This window comes from Propithecus coquereli, unplaced genomic scaffold (assembly GCF_000956105.1).
Source record: "Propithecus coquereli isolate 6110/MARCELLA unplaced genomic scaffold, Pcoq_1.0 Scaffold20, whole genome shotgun sequence".
NCBI classification, from domain to species: Eukaryota; Metazoa; Chordata; class Mammalia; order Primates; family Indriidae; genus Propithecus; species Propithecus coquereli.
This window is the reverse complement of record NW_012144967.1, coordinates 13282080-13304036: the sequence shown is the minus strand read 5'-3', so window position 1 is coordinate 13304036 and position 21957 is coordinate 13282080. Positions and strand designations below refer to the sequence as shown.

Here is a 21957-nt window from a genome sequence, read left to right as displayed (position 1 = left end):
TGGGGAGCGGGTCCCGGGCTTTCTCCGGACTCTCTGGGGCTCTGTACCCCGCAGACTGGAGCAGAGAGAGAGCAGATGGGGCCAGCATCCCGAAACTCTCTCCTCTCCCACAGGGGCCCTGGCCCGCTCCTAGCGCTGGGCCTCTACAGCCTGCTGCTCGTGTCCCCGATGAGCGCAGACCTCTGGCATTCAGCGATCGGGGACGGGGCTGGGGCCCTCCGCCCTACGCTCCGGGCTCGGCGGGAACAGACTAGGCGCCCCGGGGACTTCCCTGCGCCTGCGCGCTGGGGCCGAGCGCCCAGCTCCGGCTCCGGCGCTCGTTCTCCTCGGCCCCGCCCCTCTCTGACGTCACCTCTGGCGCCGGACGGCGCGGGGCAGCCCTCGGTAGCCTCCGAAGCTCAGACCCGCCCCGCGCCAGAGACTGCGCCTGCGCGGGCACGGGACGTCTGCTCCGCGATGACTGTGAGTGGTCCCGGGTCCCCCGAGCCCCGGCCCGTCACCCCCGGGGTGCGTACCCATCCCCCCACGCCATTCTACCTTCGCACCTGTCCTTGCCATTCCCCGGCCTCCTTCTCCCGTATTCTTGGTTCCCGACCCCGACTCTCCTGTCGCTCTAGCTTCCCGCCTCTGCCTTGAGCCCACCCCGATGTTCTCACCTTTCTCTCCACAGGCCAGCTCCGTGGAGCAGCTGCGGAAGGAGGGCAACGAGCTGTTCAAATGTGGAGACTACGAGGGCGCCCTGACTGCCTACACCCAGGCCCTGGGTCTCGGCGCGACGCCCCAGGACCAGGCCATTCTGCACCGGAACCGGGCCGCCTGCCACCTCAAGCTGGTGAGGGAGCCGGGCCGCTCTTCCCCTTGCCTGCCCGGGCCCGCTTGGCCCGTCTCAGCTGCTGCTTGTCCCTGGCTGGGCATTCACTTTCCCAGGTCATCCCCACTTGTGAGCTGTGTTTTGGGCCTCAGGGTGGAAGGTGGGGAACGGGCGACCATCGAGAACAAGAGTGCCCCTGCTGCTCGGTTAGTGCCCGAAAGGGAGATGATCATGCTCTCAGGCTCCTGTTTTTTCTCTTACAGGAAGATTACAACAAAGCAGAAACCGAGGCATCCAAAGGTAGGGGAATGTGGGCCCTCGTGTGGAGCTGTGGGGCTTCTGTGGTGGGCAAGGACTCTGGCACCACTGCACCATCACATTCTCCTCCTCTGGCCCTGGAAACACAGCTGCCTTCTGTCTTTCCCACTTCTGCGGGTATTTCCTTTTCTGCAGCTACCCTCACCTTTTCTGAGGCTGAAGTACCAAGCCCCACATTCATCCCCCCACCTTCCTGTGGCCCTCGAGATCTTTCCCTACTGCTCTTGCCTGGAGACAGTGGCCTCATGGGTGCTGACAGAGCTCCTGTCTGTGCTCAGCCATTGAAAAGGACGGTGGGGATGTCAAAGCACTTTACCGGCGGAGCCAAGCCCTAGAGAAGCTGGGCCGCCTCGACCAGGCTGTCCTTGACCTGCAGAGATGTGTGAGTCTGGAGCCCAAGAACAAAGTTTTCCAGGAGGCCCTGCGGAACATTGGGGGCCAGATTCAGGAGAAGGTATGTGAGTGACCGAGAGAGATGGAGGGATTGACAGGTGGTAAAGGGATCTGGGTTAAGGGTGTAGACATTTCTCCAGAGAGGAAATATTCATAGCAAATGAGCATATAGAATGATGCTCAGCCTTGTCTTTGGTTAGGGGAAAAGCAAACTAAAATGATATCATGGTACTGTCTTTTTGGTGATCTATTTGGCAAACATTTAAAAGTTGTACATTTTGCGAGGAAAGAGGCAGATACTTCAGAGGTGAGGTTGAGGGGACGCGGGCTCTCTCACGACTGCTGAAGGAAGTATAAATTGGTACAGCTCCTTCGAGAGTACTTTAGCATATCTATTAAATTTTAGGGCCGGGCACAGTGGCTCACACCTGTAATCCTAGTGCTTTGGGAGGCTGAGGTGGAAGGATTGCTTGAGGCCAGGAGTTTGAGGTTGCAGTGAGCTGTGATGAGGCCACTGCACTCCATCATGGGTGACAGAGCAAGACCCTGTATCAAAAAAAATTTTTTTGGCCAGGCGCAGTGGCTCATGCCTGTAATCCTAGCACTCTGGGAGGCCTAGGCGGGCGGATTGTTTGAGCTCAGGAGTTTGAGACCAGCCTGAGCAAAAGGGAGACCCCGTCTCTACTAAAAATAGAGAGAAATTGGCCAAACAACTAAAAATAGAAAAAATTAGCCGGGCGTGGTGGCGCGTGCCTGTAGTCCCAGCTACCTGGGAGGCTGAGGCAGAAGGATCGCTTGAGCCCAGGAGTTGGAGGTTGCTGTGAGCTAGGCTGATGCCACAGCACTCTAGCCCAGGTAAGACAGTGAGACTCTGTCTCAAAAAAAAAAAAGAAAAAAAAAAAATTTTTTTTAAATGAGCGTATCCTGTTATCCAGTATGTTTACTTCTTGCTGTTTCCCCTGGAGAACCCTTGCCCCTGTGCACAGGTTGGCATGTGTGTGTTTATTTCAATCTTACTTGTAGTAAGGAAAACTTGGAACTTGCCTAAATGCCCAGCCATAGGGGAATGGCTAAATAAACTGGGTGATGTCCTTACTACAGACACTTACGTTGTAGTTACTGAGAATAGGTAGAGCCACATGTGTGGACATAAAAAGCTCTCTGACACATGTTGAGTGGAAAAAGCAAAATATGCAATAACACATACAGTATGATACCATTCATGTTAAAATAATCCCGTACATAGCAAAACAATACTATGTTTTTTTCTGTGGAGACACTTTGGTATGTAAATACGAAGAAAATTATTTTAAAAGATAGCCAGCAAAATGGTAACACTGTGACCCCTGGAAAAAGCAATGGGATTCAGGGGGCTTTTCAGAGACACTGCTTCATCTGTTAATATTTTCATTAACAGATATCGTATAATGCATACATTTTAAAATTAATTTAGGAGAGAAGAATCTAAAGACGATCATGAGCTGTAACCAAGCTTGCATTAACCAGATAATTTAGTGTTAAAATGCTGATGCAGTAGAAGCAAATAACGTGATGGCAACCACCTTACTGAAAGGTTGAAACATGGGAAAGCAAATAATTTTCCTTGAGGTGCCAACTTCGTTTGATTGGTGGTGGTTGCTGAGAGTCCTGTGTTGAGGAGGATTCAGAAGCAGATTGCCTGGGCTTAGCAGGGGAACATGCCATGAATGCAAGAGGGAACAGGGAAGTGATATGCATGCTAGGCTTGTGTCACCATCTATGGTCAGGACCCTGGGGGATGGGAAAATAGGCCTAGGATGATCTTGCCCATTCAAATTATTTATACAAAATGTCTAGAAGAGAATTTTGGAGCTAAAGGGAGTGTTAGTAACTACCTCACAACCTGCCAGCTCCCTTGCAGGAGGTATAAATGCTGAGTTCAGTGCCATGGGTGGCACATTCGTGCTGCCATGACGCAGATGGCACCACTGGAATAGGTTGCCTCATGGCTTACAGGATGCCGCCCCTTCTGAAAGGCACTGCCTTCAGCATCATTGCCGTTCCTGCTGCCCAATCAGGAAGTAGCTCAGAGAGGAAAACAGCTGCAGGAAGTTTAGGAGGGGCTGCCAGGTGAGTCTCTTCCTGCCCAGGGTAGCTTGGTGCTAGCCCTGAGCCTAGACCTCCTCACTGTGCCTCCCAGAGACAGGAGCCAGGCCCTAGGAGGAGCTAGAGAAAACAAGTGGGGAATGTGACGTCTCTGGCTAAGTGATTTTTTTCCATGCTTTGATGGTTTGCCACAGGTGCGATACATGTCCTCGACGGATGCTAAAGTGGAACAGATGTTTCAGATACTGTTGGACCCAGAAGAGAAAGGCACTGAGAAAAAGCAAAAGGTATAGGCCCTGGACTGAGCCAGTGGGGGCTGAACTCCCACCAAAGCTGCCCATCCATCACACTGTCTCTGTTCACCTGTGTTGGCCCTGGAAGCCCCTGCTTCCCTGGTCTGCTGCGTGTTACTCCTCCAGTTGTGCAGCTGGGCTCGTGGGGCCTGGATGGGAGCTCTGAGGGATTGGGGTCTTAGTGTGAACCAAGGACAGGGAACCAGCGTTCACATAGTGCCTTGTTGGCCAGACCCTGTGCCAGGAACTGGGTGTACAGAGGTGACCAAGGCACTGTCCCTGCTCCTCAGGATCTGCTAGGGACTCGTTTACGCTATCAATTCTGAGAGCAGGCTCTTCCCTCTACTTACAGAGGAGGAAGCTGAAGTTCAGAGAGATTAAATTTTTGGACAGGGTCACAGGTCCAGAGCTTGGGGCCTCTGCCTACGCTGTGTGCAGTGTCAACATTATCACGCACTTCCTTTGACACAGGCTTCTCAGAATCTGGTGGTGCTGGCCCGAGAAGATGCTGGGGCTGAGAAGATTTTCCGGAGCAATGGGGTTCAGCTCTTGCAACGCCTACTGGACACGGGAGAGACTGACCTCATGCTGGCGGCTCTGCGCACGCTGGTCGGCATTTGCTCGGAGCACCAGTCACGGGTAGGTGGGGCAGAGAGCCTAGTTATTGCTTCAGTCTGTCTGTCTGTCCATTTATCCTTCCATCCATTCACCCTTCCATCCACCCTCTACCTCTCATCTTATTTCAAAAAGGACTTAAAGCAAAGGAGACACGTAACAAGAGAGGAAAGATAAAAATGGCACATAAAGACCAATGTGAATTAAGATGAAGTAGGGCCAGAAAGAGCAAAAACAGCCCTCAAGCACCCTGAGCACTTGCTTTGGGTGGTTTCCTGCAGCCAGCTCACACAGCAACATCCGGTCACTAACTCGGTCAGTGTCCGTATGGTACAAGCAAGCTTGTTACCCAGAAAAGGGCACTGATCCTTGCTCTAAAGATCACACTGGCATTTCCTCTGGAGGGCGGTCCTCACAGTGAGTGACGTGGTCAGTGAGGTCATGACATCTTAACCATCAAGACAGTGACCTGATACATAGGGCTTGACCCTGACATGATTCTCAGCGTGGACTGTGGTGGCCCAGTGCAGACAGTTCAGCAAGAACAGTCCTGTTCCTGGGCCGGTGTGGTGAAGGCCACACCTCCAGCTCTTACCTGAGCTGGCTTGGTCCAGGGAACAGGGTCTTGACACTGATTGCTTTTAGAGGAGCCTACAACTCCTAGATCAGGGGTGGAACTGTGAAATATTCAGTGAAATCTCTTTAGGCCAAGCTTGGGCTATATTTTTGGGCCTCCCAAGGCTAAGAATGGTAAAACCTTATGAATTGTCAACTCATTCAGCCATTCCAGTGTGAACTGGGATAGACCTAAGTGGTCCTTCTGGGGTTCTCCAGCTTAGCTATGGGGTGGAAAGGTCTTGCAGGCCCATTCCATGCATGTCCGCATCCCCAGGGTGTGGCCAGAACTTGAGGGTTTGGACTGGGGAGGAACTAGGCTACTAGGCTACTAGGTCTGGTGGTCAGGTAGCTTTGTCCGGGTTTATGTTTCTCCTCCTCAGGGAGACACGAGCTAAAGCAGCTGTGTTCTTTGTCTTCTTGGGAGCCAAGGAGAGGTAGTGGGACACTGCTCTGGAATGTTTCCTTTAGGAAGCCTTTCCAACAGAATTATCCTGGTATTACCCAGGGTCACACCGTCAGACATGTCCGCTTTATTTTCACTTGGAGCTGGTCCTTCCACCCAAATATTTTCTCACCTTCTGGCCACACTCTCTAACTCATAGTTAGGGATCTCTGTGGCTGGTGTTCACCAACTGGAGGCTCTGTCTACTTCTCTCCCATCCCAGACAGTGGCAACCCTCAGTGTACTGGGAACTCGGCGAGTGGTCTCCATCCTGGGTGTGGAAAACCACGCCGTGTCCCTAGCTGCCTGCCACCTGCTGCAGGTTATGTTTGATGCCCTCAAGGAAGGCATCAAGAAAGGCTTCCGAGGCAAAGAAGGCGCCATCATTGTGGGTGAGTGGTCCTTTGGATGTTGCTGTCGTGGAGGGGGTGGGGCTGAACCCGCCAGGCCAGTTCTTTTGGGACCAGACTTGCAGCTGCAGTTTATTCAGGAATAAGGCTTGGTGACAGTATTTTACTCTAGATTCCCAGCAGCCGAGGTACTTGGAAGGCTGGAGCTCAGTGCAGAACCTGGAATGCAGGTTCCTGCTTCCCTGTGTCTCCCTGGCTCATTGGGGAAGTTCAAGGGTCAAACAAGGCTGGGCCTCCATGGAGCCCACTAATGTCTTCTTGTTGCCAGACCCTGCCCGGGAGCTGAAGGTCCTCATCGGTAACCTCTTAGAGCTACTGACCGAGGTGGGGGTCTCCGGCCAAGGCCGAGACAATGCCCTGACCCTTCTGATTAAAGTGGTGCCTCGGAAGTCTCCTAAGGACCCCAACAACAGCCTCACTCTCTGGGTCATTGACCAAGGTAGGTGATATAGTTCATAAGAACTTGCTTGGGTGGCTGAGGCCTGTTTGTCCTTAAGAGTGATAAGAAAAGTAGCAGTTGTACCCAGCCATGTGTCTGTGTTGAAGTGCGTCCTGTGGCCTGCACAGTACCCTGAGGGAGCTCAAAGTTAGACCCTCCAGTCGTGTGTGTGCGGATGTACGCCCGTGGAGCAGGCCTGCAGTCAGGTTGACAGGGAGGCTGGACTAGCTTTCTGTAATGAAGGTTTTTTTAGTGAGCATGTATTACTTCTGTACTCAGAGAAAAAATAATTAAAGTTTCATATATCAATTTACATTTCTCTTTTCCCCTAAAAGATGAATAAAACAAACTTTGCAAAGGCTCTGCGTGGGCACGTCTGCCGGGTCCTTTCACACAGCTCATCTTCTTTTGTTATCACGATGATCCTATGAGGTGTGGGTGTTACTGTCCCCTTAGTTTTACCACGGAACCTGAAAGCCTCAGAGCATTCGGCCCCATGGGCGGGGCTGGCGTGCAGGCCTCACTTCTGAGGTCCTTCCCTGGCACCACAGCTGCCTCCCGTAGGTAGATGAGCCACGAGATCTCCCAGCTGCCCTCAACGCACGCAGCTGTCTGGCTGTCTTGTCTAAGGGAGATGGTCCTGTTTTTCTGTGCATCTCCCAGGAAGCTTTCTTCCTTTACCTGTAGGGGTTGGAACTGGTATTCTACTATCTAAATGGGGTGTCTTTTCAGGTCTGAAAAAGATTCTGGAGGTGGGGGGCTCTGTGCAAGACCCTCCTGGGGAGCTCACGGTGACAGCGAACAGCCGCATGAGTGCCTCCATTCTCCTCAGCAAGCTCTTCGATGATCTGAAGTGTGATGCAGAGAGGGAGAATTTCCACCGCCTCTGTGAAAACTACATCAAGTAAGGGAGTGTGTCCCATCTCCCATTGCCAGGAGTTCCAACAAAAAAGTTATCTCCTTGAGGAGGGACAAAAATGAAAGGCTTTCGGCAGGGAGAGCACCTTGGGGAGGACTAGCGGGCTAGACAGAGGGGTCCTGAGGCCCGTTTCTTCCAAAGTGACCTCAACCAGGGAGGTTCTTTTTCAAATCAATTTTCCAATAAGGCAACAAATGTCATCGAGCATGTGTTATGTTTACTGAGCACTTACTACATATCTGTTCCGACACAGAAGTGAAACGCCATAGTCCTTACCCTTAAGGAGCTTACAGCTGTGGGGGCAAAGACTGATGATAAATTATGAAAAAGCAGAACAATTTCAGATCTTAATAAGTACAGGAAAGGAAATAAATGGTGGTGTGAGGGAGAGTAACCTATATTAGATGGTATGTCATCAGGGAAGTCTCGGATGAAAGCGTTGATAAAGAAAATCAGTGACTATTGTCCAGGTGGAAATGTCCTTGTCTTCCCACTGGCAGCTTTTCTTGCTGTTTCTGCCCAAGTACTGCAGGCACCTGGCCAATGGAGGGGAAAGGAGGGAAGGAGAGTCCCTTTATGCTGGCCTTGGCGTGACAGTTGTCACCCTGTGTCTCTCAGGAGCTGGTTTGAGGGCCACGGGCTGGCCGGGAAGCTACGGGCCATCCAGACGGTGTCCTGCCTCCTGCAGGGCCCATGTGATGCCGGCAACCGGGCCTTGGAGCTGAGTGGGGTCATGGAGAGCGTGATTGCTCTGTGTGCCTCTGAGCAGGAGGAGGAGCAGCTGGTGGCTGTGGAGGCTCTGATCCATGCAGCCGGCAAGGCCAAGCGGGCCTCGTTCATCACCGCCAATGGCGTCTCACTGCTGAAGGACCTGTACAAGCGTAGCGAGAAGGACAGCATCCGCATCCGGGCACTGGTGGTGAGAGGCAGGCCCGGGGTGGTAGGCAGGCTGCCAGGCAGTGTCTCGGGGGCAGCCCCAGCACACTCCAGGGGAAAAGAAAGGATGTTCTCGGCCTTGTTGAGGAAAGAGGCGTGGGCCTGGTTCCTTCCACCACAGGGCTTATGGTCAAGTCAGATGAACCAGCTGCAGAGAGGACACCTGGGAATGCAGGGTGGCACATGCTGTCCCTTTGCTGGTCAGAAGGGTCATGTGGAAAGACTGGGCCTGCAGGGGTCATGCAGCATCCCCAGGAGCTGGTGGTTTGGGGATTGTCCAGCAGACGCTGGTTGTCCTCCTTCGGGCACTCAGTCTTGGATTTCTCCATCCTATAGAATTTTGGCCTGGGTGGAAGCACCTGTCTTCTCCCCATACCTGTGTTAGCTCCACCTGCAAAGAGCTTTTTTGTATGCCATGGAAAGGAACAGAGCAATTCTCAGTGTAGATGGGAAAGGGTTGGGGCCCAGGACAGAACAGTGGCCAGTGTGTCAGTCTCTGTAGATGCTGTCATGTGGCCACCCAATAGCTGATTTTGCTGCCAAATGCTCTAGGCGCTAGCCTTGTGGGGTAGGGTGCCGATTTGTGTGCGTGGCTTCCAGAGAGCCATGACAGTGCCAGAGAGGGAGTCCAAGCCAGTTGTGGAGGAGCCCAGCCCCTTCCTCCTTCCCCAGAGGCCAGGCAACTGGTCTTGCCCTCTTTCTCCAGGGACTCTGTAAGCTCGGCTCAGCTGGAGGGACTGACTTTAGCATGAAGCAGTTTGCTGAAGGCTCCACTCTCAAACTGGCCAAGCAATGTCGAAAGTGAGTTGTTTGGCACTGCTGTGACTTCCCACCTGTTGGACATGTCTCAAGACAGGAGGGTCTGGGTGGAGGGTGGGGCCTCCTCCCTGCCCTACTCTGGCTCAGGCAGGGACTGCTCTCCCCTCGGCAGACCCCCTGGGTCCCGGCACATGAGCTGCTTCTCAGTGTTGAGGGGATGCCCAAGCCCTAATTTTTCCCTCTTGGCATTGGTGTGTCCCATCCCAATCCCCAGTTCTGATGGTTGTCCACTGCCCTGCATGTCCGCAGGTGGCTGTGCAATGACCAGATTGACGCAGGTACTCGGCGCTGGGCAGTGGAGGGCCTGGCTTACCTGACCTTTGATGCTGATGTGAAGGAAGAGTTTGTGGAGGACGAGTCTGCTTTGAAGGCTCTGTTCCAGCTCAGCAGGGTAGCTTGTGGGTTCCTACCATCAACCTGGGGACACTGTTAGGATTAGTGCTTACCAGGCTTTCTCGGCAGGTCTTGGTGACCCCAGGGAGGCAGGGCTGGTAGCCTGAGTGTTTGTCCTGTGTGGTATGGGCATGCTCGCCTGCACCAGCAGTGTTAGGAAGGTCTCCTTGAAGGAGTTGGGGAGGTCAAGTTTGTAAGCTCCCAAAGTCTGGGGCCTGGGGGAGGTTCTGGGATTCATCCTGGTACCCAGGTGGTCCAGCTGAGGGTAGAACTGGGGGCCTGGGCAGCATTTATTCAGGTGCTGCTCTGCCCGTGGGATAGCCGAATGAATGCCCCTCTGTTCCTGGCAGTCTGAGGAGAGGTCAGTGCTCTTTGCAGTGGCCTCGGCACTAGTGAACTGCACCAACAGCTATGACTACGAGGAGCCCGATCCCAAGATGGTGGAGCTGGCCAAGTATGCCAAGCAGCATGTGCCCGAGCAGCACCCTAAGGTGAGGGGACTGCTGGAAGGGGCTGAAGGTTTCCCCACCGTTGGGACCAGTTGACCTGGGGTATCCACAGCAGAAGAGCCTTCCATTTAAGCTGGTTTCTTTCCCTTTGTTCTGGCTGTTTCCCTGTTCACCAATGTCTGCTGTGAGAAAGGCCCCCCTGTCTAGTCAGCCAAGGCCCCTCTACTAAGCTGCCTCCTTCCCCAGGACAAACCGGCTTTCGTGCGGGCTCGGGTGAAGAAGCTGCTGGCAGCGGGTGTGGTGTCGGCCATGACATCCATGGTGAAGACCGACAACCCCGTGCTGACTAATTCCTGCAGAGAGCTGCTCTCCAGGTGAAGCTGCCTTGGCGCGGAGCCAGGCTTTTCCCAGCTCCTGAGCCTCGGGGCTATGGATGTGACTCCAGAGGGAGCAGGTCCTGGTGCTGTGGGCCTCTGGGAGCAAGGCGGGGCCACTGCTTGGCTGCCTTCCTTCGCTGAGCCCAGGAGTGGAGTGTCTGCCTGCCAGAGCCCTGGACCCCACCCGCCCATCACCACTTTCTCCCGCAGGGTCTTCCTGGCTTTGGTGGAAGAGGTAGAGGACCGAGGCACCGTGGTTGCTCAGGGAGGGGGCAAGGTAAGCCGGTTTGCAGACTCCTTCCTGATGGCTGAGCCATCAGCCTATAAAACATGACTCAGTAGATGCCACGCCAGAGATTGGTGTTAGGTGTGAGATGGAAAAACAACGACCAGGGAAATGTCTTCCGCTGACTGGGTGATGCAGAAGTGGGCAGGCTCCCCAGAGTCCCTTGGCACTTCCCTTGTCTCATTTGCCTCCGTGGCCCTAGCGCCCAGCACAAGCCACGTCTAGCCTTTAATAGGTGTTGCAAGAAGTGTTTGGGTAGCTTAAGGAGAGACCTCAGAGAGGTGAAGGGGGTCTGTGCAGGGAGTCAAATCCTGGGGAGAAGGAGAAGGGTGAGGCCTTGGGGTCTGCACTCGAGGCATATCCTGGGCACTGATGGGCTTGTTCCTACAGTCTCTGATCCCGCTGGCCCTGGAGGGCACCGACGTGGGGCAGACAAAGGCAGCCCAGGCTCTCGCCAAGCTCACCATCACCTCCAACCCAGAGATGACCTTTCCCGGCGAGCGGGTGTGTATCTTCCTGTCTGAGCCCTGGCCTCTCCTCCACCTCTTCACTGGGCCTTGTTGGCTTCCGGCCTGAGCTGTAGCTCTTCCTTGGGACCAACAGGAAATGGAAGCTTTGCTGAGCCCTGGGGTAGGGAGAGCAGTCTTTGACGGCAGCTCTCTCAGGGGGTGGACTCCTTCCTGTGGGTCGGTGGGGGCTGCAGCAAGTAGCCCTGACAGGTGGGTGCATCATCACAGATCTATGAGGTGGTCCGGCCCCTTGTCTCTCTGTTGCACCTCAGCTGCTCAGGCCTGCAGAACTTCGAGGCACTCATGGCTCTAACGAACCTGGCGGGAATCAGTGAGAGGCTCCGGTAAGGTCCCTTGGGATGGGGGACCTGGGTCAGGCATCAGAATTTGGAATATCCCCAGTAGAGCACTTTAAAGTTTAAAAACCACTCATTGGCTTATTTCAGCCTCTCGGTGACTCCTGCATCGTACAGATGAGGAGATAGGCCAAGGACTCAGACTGCCTGGGTTCAAATACTGGGTTTCCTAATTACGAATGTGTAACGTCAGGCAAGTTATTTCTCCCTCTGTGAAATGGGATGATTGTAGCACCTACTTCATGGACTAGTGGTGAGAATTAAATGAGAAAATATACGCAAAAGTTCTTAGTACATAGGTACCTGGTCCCTAGCATTGTGCAAAATCAAGATGAATTAGCAGTTATTACTAATCGTGACCTTGAGCACTTTACTCACCACACCTGCACCGTCACCATAGGGTCATGGAGAGGATTACGTAAGATAATCTTGGTCAGGATCAGTACTCAAATGTAGGTGTTAGCATCACTATTACTACCACCCTGGTCTCCTACCTCGTTGTTTCAAACGTTTTCCACAATCCTGTGCTATTTCCTAAGCCTGGTTAGAAGGCTAGAAAGCACCGCAGTTCATACCTGGTGCAGGGCAGGATGGATGCAGAAGCTCTGAGAATGCTGCCCCTTCCACCTCTGGCCCTGCAGGCAGAAGATCCTGAAGGAGAAGGCTGTGCCCATGATTGAGGGCTACATGTTTGAGGAGCATGAGATGATCCGCCGGGCAGCCACGGAGTGCATGTGCAACTTGGCCATGAGCAAGGAGGTGAGGGTTGGTCCAGGTGTTCATGACAGGCATGAATGCAGAGGTGCCTGGGCCCTGGCTGGGCTTTGCACCCTGCTGACTCGGTCTACTCCCCCCACCTGGCCACAGGTGCAGGACCTCTTTGAAGCCCAGGGCAATGACCGGCTGAAGCTGCTGGTGCTGTACAGTGGAGAGGATGATGAGCTGCTACGGCGGGCAGCTGCCGGGGGCCTGGCCATGCTCACCTCCATGCGGCCCTCGCTCTGTAGCCGCATCCCCCAAGTGGTCAGTGCCTCTTGGTGGGGGAGGAGGGGTGGACCAGCATGATGGCAGTGGGTGGGGGTGGGGGAAGTCCTAAGACGTGTGGGTGTGTTCCTTGCCAAGGTTGAGCCTGTTGCCTGATGGTCACACCTGCCTTGTTTCCTGCAGACCACTCATTGGCTAGAGATCCTGCAGGCCCTGCTTCTGAGCCCCAGCCAGGAGTTGCAGCACCGGGGTGCTGTGGTGGTACTGAACATGGTGGAGGCCTCAAGGGAGATTGCCAGCACCCTGATGGAGAGCGAGGTGCTGGAGATCCTGTCAGTGCTGGCTAAGGGCGAGGAGAGCCCTGTCACAAGGGCTGCTGCAGCCTGCCTGGGGAAAGCTGTGGAATATAGGCTTATCCAGCCCAACCAGGATGGAGAGTGAGGCGCTGCCCCTGGGCTCATGCACATGCTACCTGCTGCAGCGCAGAGGGCCAAAACAGAAGCAGCTGTGGCTGGCGGGGGCTGGTGTGCAGAACACTCTTGCCTCTCCGCCCTAGCTGCCGTTCAGTGTCCTCTGTTCTGAGTCAGCGGCTACATTCAGTCACACAGCCCTGCTCAGCCAGCACTGCCTCCAGCATCACTCAGAGGGGTCCGTTTTCTGATCTACTGTAGACAGCCAGGAATGGGAAAGGTGCGTCCCAGCTCAGGCCATGCATTCTGGGGCATCGGGAAGGGCACATCAGCAGCATCACCAGCTGTGAGCATCACCTGAGCTTGCTTGGCAGGCCTGCCCCTGCCCCTCCAATAAAAGTGTGTGGAACTCAAATGTGTGCCCTGTCCTTGGGCAGAGGGCTGCTGTGGGTGGGAGTATCTGGAGCAGGAGCTGGGCATGGGTGTGTGTAGCGGAACTTTACGTCAGCAGCAGAGCCGCCTCTACGGAAGGAATCCAGTGGACTCCCCACCCCAGGGTCCGGATGAATTGCTGCTTAATCCTGTTGCAGGGACAAGGGATGAGCCTGGAAAGCTAATCAATAAAAAGCTATCCAGCTTCGTGGAGATAAATGGTTTTAGGGTATAGACGCCTATATGCTGGACCCTCAATAGTCTTATCTTTATATTGTGAGTTGTCTGTGACCTCCGTTCAACACAGCGCTTGGGATTTGGGGTCCGTGCGCCGCCCTGGCATTCACTTCCTTCTCAGGAAAAAGCAGAGCCTGGTGTGGCCAAGCCTGGTTGAGGGCGGGCTTGGGCGGCCCAGGCCTGTTTCCGGACTGAGGGCTGAGCTTGGCTCGACACTCATTGGCTCAACAAAGTAAGTGACAGGTCCCGAGCCAATCGGTGCAACGTAAGAGCTGCTTCCTGTTTGGCCTTGAGACCTGCGCGTGTGCAGTATCGAGCTGCTGCCGCTGGCCCAGACTGAAGTGGGTGGCGGGGTCCGCACGTCTCGGGGGTCGCTCCTCGCCAACCCTTAAGTTCAGGTCTTCATGAGTGTCCCCTCAGTGGTTTCTAATCCGAGTTCCGCGGGTGCCTGTAGCGGCAGGGCCATCTGGTCCAACTTCTGCCTTGGTCCCACGCGCACTGGCGGTTTCAGCCCATTTCTCGGACCAGGCCGCAGCGGCCCAGCCGAAGCCTGGGGACCAGTCCAATGGGGCTTGGACAGAAGAGGCAACCGCGGCCAGGTGAGCGCTGCCCTGCGGCCACCCCGCCCCGTGACGTCACCTCCCTCGCCGGCGGGGAGGCTGCTGCAGCCAATGGCCGCCTCGCCCAGCGCGCGGCCCTTCAAACCCGGTCTTCCTGGCGGTCTCTTCTGGGCGCGCGACCTGTTCCGGAGGCGGCCACTCTGCGACCTGCCTGAGGGGGTGGAGGGCACAGGGTCAAGATCAAGGTCAGAGATTCCCTTGGGTTGGGAGTGGACACGGAAGGGATTAGCAGCCCAGGAGCTGGGGTTGCAGGAGAGACCCAAGATCTGATTTCAGAGGCTTGAAAATTTCTGTGACATTCTGACCGAGCCGAACGCACGTGCAGTGTGGGAAAAGTGGTGTAGGAACCGCCAGACCATGCGCCCGTCTCCCCACGTAAGCGTCAGCTCCTTGGGAGCAGGCTGCTGTCCTTGCTGGCCCAGAGTAAGAGCTCTCAATAAATGCTTGTGGGACGAATAAATGACTAGATAAGGTCCAGTTGAAATTATGTCTATACAGATCCTTGAAAACCAAAAGGACGTCCAGTGGTCATTTTGGGGGGTCACTTCTAAGTACTGGATTTGATAGGCTAATACTGTGTGCCTATTATGGTATGTGCCAGCACCGAACTCTTTATTTGCATTTATTACAAACAATTGTGTGCGGTAGGTTCAAAAGCCCCGCCGCACCCCTTTGTAAAACTGAAGAAATGGAACTGGTCTCAGCTTGGCTCGGGGCACAGGCACCGCCAGCTGCAGAGGCAAACGAGCAGGACACTGGTGGGAAGAACACTAATTGTGGAGTCGGTGGGACTTGAGAGCAGCGCCTGCCCATCTCTCTATGACTTTGTGAAGGTTACTTTCTCTGGGAAATCTCTGTAAAACGGGGCAATTTTGGCTGCCAAGTTTACATGGGATAAAGTGCCTGATGCTGGGAAGGTGGAGCTGGAGGGGGCCTCAGATCCGAGTCCAACGCGGGAAGGACAGGCCACTTAAATCCCTCGTGCCCACTTCGTGGCACGCGGAGCTTGAGCTAAAAGGGAGGACGGCGAAGGTGCCCCACTCCAGATGGTTCAGCATCTTCGTAAACCTGCTAGGACTTTAGCCAAGGCAGCTGCTCAGAGAACGTTTGTGGAGCGGACAGCGTCTGCCTCCGTGTTAGGAGGACGGGATTTCCCCCAGTTTACAGATAAGGCAGCTGCAGCCCTTGGAAGGCCAGAGACTTCCAGTGCCCCGCCAGGGGTTCTCTGCGAGGATCTCCCTGAGTTCTAGCCCTAACCCTTGGTTCCGCTGCCCACCCCAGCCAGGCCGCTGCCAGCGGAGAGCGCCGTCGGGACATGGCCGAGGAGCCGCCGGGGGCCTGGTTCGGCTTCGGCTTCTGCGGCTTCGGGCAGGCGCTGGGCTCCGGACGCGGGCGCCAAGTGCACAGCCCCGAGCCGCTGGGCGCGGGCGTGGACACCTGCCGCGTGAGCGCGAGCTGGAGCTACACCGCCCTCGTGACCCGTGAGCGCCCCCCGCCCCGCCTCCTCCCGCCGTTCTGCTCACCCGGGGTAGCGCGCCCGTTCTGGCCCAGTCCGACCCCTCCCCAGGAACACCCCTCACCCTCCATTCTGGCCACCCTGCCCCTGTCTAGAGACACGCCCCGATTCTAGTCCGCCCTCCTCGCTGTGTGTCCCACCCCCTCCCCAGCCGGCTCTTTCCGCCCGCGCAGGTGGAGGCCACGTGGAGCTGTCGGGCTCCGCTAGCGGCGCGGCGGGCAGCTGCAGGGACGCGTGGGCCTCGGAGGGGCTCCTCGTGGTGCTGCGCGCCGGGCCAGGGCCGGGGTCTGGGGCGTCACTGCAGGCCTGGGCGCCTGGTTCGGCGCTCCATGGGGAGCCCCTGTGGGCCCAGGACGTGGTGTCGGAGACCGAGGGGGAAGACGAAGCGGGCTGTGGGGCGCAGGCTGGGACGCTGCCCCTGCTGCCCGGCGCCCGCACCTACGTGAGCCCGCGGCCGCCCTTCTACCGGACTCTGGCCCCGGAGCTGCGGGCGCGCCGGCTGGAGCTGGGCGCCGAGCACGCCTTGCTGCTTGGCGGGGCCGGCCAGGTGTTCTCCTGGGGCGGGGGCAGGTGAGTAGGGGTGTGGCCAGGTGAGCGCCAGCTGAGTGTGATTTGGCGCCGCCCGCTGACTAGGGTCTCCCTTGCTCAGACACGGACAGCTGGGCCACGGGACCCTGGAGGCAGAGCTGGAGCCAAGGATGTTGGAGGCCTTACAGGGCCTACCCATGGCTGAGGTGGCCGCCGGTGGCTGGCATTCTGTGTGTGTGAGTGGTGAGTGACCTCGTGCTTCTCCAGACAAGCTCATGGTCTTGTCCCAGACCTTCTTCCTCCTCTTCCAGTTTTGGTGGGTGGCCTAGCCAGGCCTCCTTCCATACTCATCCCATGTCACTCCGGCCAATCGTGACTCCTAAATGCCTCTCAAATTCGGCCCCTCGTGCCTCCACCATCACCCACTCACACCGGACGGTTGCAGTTGTTTCCTGTCTTCTCTCTGGGCCTGCTCTCACTACCCCTCCTGTCCATCTGCCGCCAGCCAGGGCTGTCTTTCTAAACTTTCTCCCCTGCAAGGGAGCATGAGCGGGCGGGGGAGAAAGGCTGCAGTTTCCCAGGTGGCCATGATGTGTGCACAGAGCGGACACAGGGAGGCCACAGGGGGGTGGGGGGCTGACAGGGTGTGTGACCCTGTGGTGGTGCCACAGCTGGTGACCTAGGGTCAGAGTGGGGAGTTTCACTGTGGATGTTGAGTCCACCACCCTGGCAGGTGCCCGGGTGCAGCTGCTTCCTGGGCTGTTAGAGCCCGTGCAGGAGGGCAGGCTGGGGATGATCTCTGTGTCCAGGGCTCTCAGTCTGGCTGCTACTTAGAGCAGCAGGGGGCTTAAAACACTACCAGTGTCTTCCCTCGGCCCCCACATTCTCCTGTCCTGGGCCTGGGTTGGCAGCCAGGCTGGAGCAACAGCCCTAATACTAAAAGTTCACTGACAATAGTAGCCGATCTTATAAAGTGCTAAATCTGTGCTGGTGTTTCATGTATTTCTCACCTTCCTTGTGGGAGGCAAGGAAGGTGAGAACTTCAGTAAGAGGCCTTCAGCAGGACCAGTGGTGGGCAGGGTTGAAAAGGGGCACAGGCTGGCTCAGTGGTTTTTTTTTTTATTTATTTTTTAAATTTTTTTTATTTTGCACCCTGGCTCAGTGGTTTTGAAAGGGACACCAAACAGGCACTTCCAGGGATACATTTCTGAAATTGCGGTGGTAGTGGGCATTTAACAACAAAAGGAAAGAATGAAAATGGAAGGGTGACCTGAAGACACGGAGAGGGAAGAGAACCTAAGACAAGGAAGCCACTGGGCCTGAGGCGGCACTACGGCCGGGCAGGGCAGGCTGCAGTTGTCCCCAGCAGCCTGTGGGAAGGGAGGGGAGTTTGGATGGATAGAGAGGTTCACAGTCTGTTAATGTGTCCGCTTAATCTCTTTCAGAGACGGGGGATATTTACGTCTGGGGCTGGAATGAATCAGGACAGCTGGCCCTGCCCACCAGGAGTTCGGCAGAGGACAGGAGCACAGCCACGGGGGAAGGTGCGTCAACTGTGCTTCCACAGCCTTCTCCCCAAGATGTGGCTGTCGTTCCTGACTCCTGGCTGTATGCTGGCCCAAGAGCCACAGTGCTCAAAAGGAGCATGTGACATTCTTGTCACCCCAGGATTCTGAGCTCCTTACAGGAGGGAGCATTGGAAAGGCTGATGCCAGTCTTGGCACTACACACCCTGCCAGCCTGTCAACTCCCAACACCTCTGTAGCACATAGGGCTTGGGACCGTTGACGCTAGAGGATAACACGCCGTTGCAGTAACGAGTGAATGTGTGAATACGGGTCAGCTCCGTGCCCGGCCTGTTAGTGTCAGCCGCCATTGTTACAGTCATTGTCACGGCCACAGGACTGAAGGAAGACGGTGCGGAAGTGACGAGAGCAGCCGGGGGTGAGGAGGGAGCCCCTGCCCCCTTCATAGCCATCCAGCCCTTCCCGGCTCTGCTGGATCTGCCCCGGGGTTCGGATGCAGTCCAGGCCAGCTGCGGGTCCCGGCACACAGCTGTGGTGACACGTGAGTGGGGCGGGTGGGCTGGTTCAGGATGGAGCAGGAAGGCACTCCACCTCCGGCTGTGGCCACAGAAAAGGGTGCGATCAGCTTAGAAGCTATGTTTTAAGGCTCCTGTGCCGTACACTGAGCAGCCGCCTCACTCAGTGAGTGAGCCCCACCCCCACATGGCTTACCAGTAGCTCCCAGCCCGTCAGGCCCAGAAGATTCTTTTTCTGGAGGGTGGCTGATGCTCTCCATCCTCTTCCTCTGACTGCAGGGCCTGCCCGGTTCAGTGGCTAAGACTCCTAAACTCGGTAGCTGTGAGACACAGGCCAATCTGTTGACTTACAGAAAGATAAACTTCTTTTTCAGTCTGGGTCCTTTACCACCCCAAATGTGCTTAGACAGTTGTTAGAATATGTTGTTCTATGTCAAGCAAATCTCGTGAGGATTATATGGGTGGGGCCAAGCCAGGTTAGCTAATGCCTTGCCGAAGAGGAGTAGCGACAGCTAATACTGTCCTCTGGTTTCAGGAACGGGGGAGCTCTACACCTGGGGCTGGGGTAAGTAGAAGGATTGTTTTTGTGACCCTTAAACCAAGGAGAGGAAAGACCAGGGAGTGCAGGGCGGGTGACAAAGCCACGAAGACTAATGGAAGCAGGAGCCTCCACGGGTCACTGGGACTGAACAGCCGTGTGCTCCCTCCCTGGGGTTGGAGCAGATGTAGGCACATGCAGAAGGTCCCAGACCAAACGGGAGAGATGTCGGGAGAGGGTGTTGGTACTACCTGTCTGTCTGAAAAGAGTACTTAGCCAGCATTTACCAAGCTGCTGTTACTCCGGCACTAGGCGGAGGAAAAGATAAAATGGAAATCTCTGCTCTGAACGTCTTAGCTCAGGTAGCAGGGAATCCTGAAAGAGCATCTTGCCTGGGGTGGCTGGTCACTGCTGGACTCTTGGGGACCCGCAGGTTTGCCTGGCCCTGGAGGCTTCATGGCTCTGGGTCCCCTCAAGTCATAGAGCAGACACCAGTAGGGGGTGGGCAGGCATAGTGCCAGCACTTCAGTTAACCAGCCGAGTCGCTTCCTGGAGGGGACAGGCAGCAAGGGCTTGTTTCGCTTTAGGGAAATACGGACAGCTTGGCCACAAGAACACCGCCAGCTTGGACCGGCCCTGCCTCGTGGAATACTTTATAGATAAACAACTCCAAGTAAAGGCTGTCACCTGTGGGCCCTGGAACACCTACGTGTATGCCGTGGAGAAAGGGGAGCGCTGACACGCTCGTATGTGTATATAAAACACCTGCCAACTCCCCTCCCATCACAGTCCTCTCCCTTCCCTTTAGAACAGGGTCCTTAACTGGTCTGCACTTCAGAAACACCTGGAGACAGCGAAAACTCTGACACCCAAGGCCGGCATCTCACAAGGAAATCAGACCCTCTGCGTGCGGGGCCTAGATATCGGTGGATGTTAACGCCGCCGCCCCCCCGCGCTGCCTCAGGCGGTTTCCATGTGCAGGCCAGACTGGGAAGCATCGAGGTCGCCATGTTTTGTCTTTCACTTCCCTGTTTTCGTTCAGAACTTGACCGCCTGTGTGTGCACCCTCACACAACGTAGTCTAGCCTGCCTGCTTTTGAATGTTAGGTAAATGGAATCATTGTGTGTGTGTTCTGCGTCATTTTTTCACCCAACATTGTATGATCCGTTGCATCCTGGAGTTCATGCACTTTTATGCTGTAGGGTGTTCCGCTGTGTGGTATGCCTCAAGCTACACATTCTTTCGTTGATAGTTATTTTTATTATTTCTAATTTTGGGGCATTACACATACCACTTTCATGAGCAAGCTTGTGCACAAGTTCTTCTGCAAACATTCAGAGTTGAATTGGTAAGTCGAGAGATACCTTTAACTTCGCTAGGTAACTACATATTCCTACCGGCAGTGCGGGGTTTACGGTGGCTCAAACGACAGGTGGACGTGTTAGGTAGATGGTCAGGATCTCAGCTGTTCTCGGGACAAGGGTGCCCTGCTTTGGTGCTGGGTCCAGCAATCGCTCCACCTGGGAAGAAGGGTAAGGGCGGGCGCTCGGTTTTGGTGTTGCCCCGCCCTTAATCCCGTCCCAAGCAACTGCTACACCTGGGGAAGGAGGGCGTGCCTTGCCAACCTGGGAATGCCGCAGCCCAGGCAGGATAGGATTTAGAAAGAGACCCGGAGTAACCTAAGGGTAATTATTACGCCCCAAGGTGGGCCTTCAGAGAGAGAGCTTGTATATACATGCAGATGGGATTTTCAGGACACCTGTTGATCATTTGCTAACATCCCACACCCCCCCCAGCCCAGCCCCGGACTGGGCTAATAAAACAATCCGAGAGCCCAGAGAGACTGGGTCGGTCAGTGAGTCGCTGTCTTGCTCTCTGCTCGCGGAGACAGACCCGTTTTGTTCTGTAATAAAGAGCTGCTCGTGTGAAACTGCTTCCTGCCTGGGGTTACTGCGTCGTGCTGGCCCTGCTGGTGATTTTTCTGGACTTGACACTTTGGTGTGTCTGGTCCTTCATCTGCCCAGAGCACACCAAGAACTGAGGGCAGACTCCCACTCTGACGTTCTTGGTGCCGGGACTCGGCTGCTCTGTTTAGGTAAGCCAGCTTGCCTTTTCCTTGAAAACGCTGACTGGGATAACCCTGTCTAGGAGGTGCCGTCCTTATCATGGCTGGCCACCCAATCGCAGGTGACAGTACTTCTACAAATGACCAGGTTGTTAGACCAACAGATACTGTCCTTGCACTCAAAGAAAAAAAAAAAAAAGGCTTTTAGGTTTGAGGGGTCGTGCACAACCCCTCTTCCTACGAACCCGAAAGGGGACGTCCGGACCGGTACTTAAACCGCCTGGCCCAGGTCATTACCTGGGGACGCCCAGCACTAACAGACTCCCCCCGCCCTTTTTCCCCCCATTACCTTCTAGATAGGTGCACAAGGATCAAGAATCCCTTTTAACACCCCTTTGGGGCACATTCTTTCAAACTGGGACAAATTTGATCCAGATACTCTGAAGAAAAGATGTTCGATCTTCTGCACGACCGCCCGGCCACAGTACAAGCTGGATAGCAGAGAACAGTGGCCGCCACGTGGGGCTCTACATCACCCTGCTGTCTTAAAACTGGACCTTTTTTGCAAAAGCGAAGGAAAATGGGCTGAAATGCCGTATGTACAGGCTTTCGTCCTCAGTGGTGCAAGGATGTTTCAAGTTCTTACTAGATGGTGATATTGAGAGACCCTCCTCAGGTTCCCACCTGTTCCCAGCTGCCCTGTACTACAGAGAGGGAGACGGTGCGGTCTCTGCCTCCACCAGGGGGAAGGCGGCTTCTACCCTTGTTGGAAGTAGTGGGGGAGTTTGGACCTACTCTGGCCCGTAGCCCTTCGTCTAGTAGAGTTAAATAAAACAGGATCTGGGAAGCTACACTGATCACCATGATAAATACAGAGACATTCCCGCATTTGTGTCTAGCCTGTGACGTGGCTTAGAAAGATGTCCGTGTTATTCTGGACAGACTTTAAATGACTTTCAGAAATCTAGAGTGTTAACAGAGGCACAAAAGTTGGCCACCAGATTACACCTTTCCCATCCTAGACATCCAGTGGGTGAAACGGTGCCGCGACTGACCTGGGGTGGAGTACTAGTTCCTCCGAAGGGAGGTGGGAGAGAATTTTTTTTTTTTTTTTTTT

General features: G+C 55.2%; 2 protein-coding genes across 4 annotated transcripts; both read left to right on the top strand.

Moving 5' to 3' along the window:
- The first annotated feature begins 390 nt into the window (after nucleotides 1-390).
- Nucleotides 391-13274, top strand: UNC45A (unc-45 homolog A (C. elegans)). 2 transcript variants are annotated; one of them, XM_012643739.1, is made up of 20 exons: nucleotides 391-462; nucleotides 671-832; nucleotides 1075-1111; nucleotides 1408-1583; nucleotides 3802-3894; nucleotides 4372-4539; nucleotides 5799-5967; nucleotides 6254-6424; nucleotides 7157-7328; nucleotides 7962-8262; nucleotides 8986-9080; nucleotides 9348-9489; nucleotides 9842-9982; nucleotides 10187-10314; nucleotides 10528-10594; nucleotides 10994-11107; nucleotides 11341-11456; nucleotides 12110-12227; nucleotides 12336-12491; nucleotides 12636-13274. In XM_012643739.1, the coding sequence occupies exons 1-20, from the start codon at nucleotides 457-459 to the stop codon at nucleotides 12891-12893; spliced, it is 2790 nt and encodes a 929-aa protein (XP_012499193.1). In that variant the 5' UTR covers nucleotides 391-456; the 3' UTR covers nucleotides 12894-13274. The 2 variants fall into 2 exon arrangements, with proteins under 2 accessions (XP_012499193.1, XP_012499194.1); XM_012643740.1 differs by having other exon boundaries at nucleotides 401-462; nucleotides 1265-1583.
- Nucleotides 13275-13887: 613 nt separating this feature from the next.
- Nucleotides 13888-20653, top strand: RCCD1 (RCC1 domain containing 1). 2 transcript variants are annotated; one of them, XM_012643742.1, is made up of 8 exons: nucleotides 13888-14130; nucleotides 15433-15632; nucleotides 15841-16237; nucleotides 16317-16438; nucleotides 17641-17739; nucleotides 18098-18262; nucleotides 18772-18801; nucleotides 19362-20653. In XM_012643742.1, the coding sequence occupies exons 2-8, from the start codon at nucleotides 15467-15469 to the stop codon at nucleotides 19511-19513; spliced, it is 1131 nt and encodes a 376-aa protein (XP_012499196.1). In that variant the 5' UTR covers nucleotides 13888-14130; nucleotides 15433-15466; the 3' UTR covers nucleotides 19514-20653. The 2 variants fall into 2 exon arrangements, with proteins under 2 accessions (XP_012499196.1, XP_012499195.1); XM_012643741.1 differs by having other exon boundaries at nucleotides 18080-18262.
- The last annotated feature ends 1304 nt before the right edge of the window (nucleotides 20654-21957 follow it).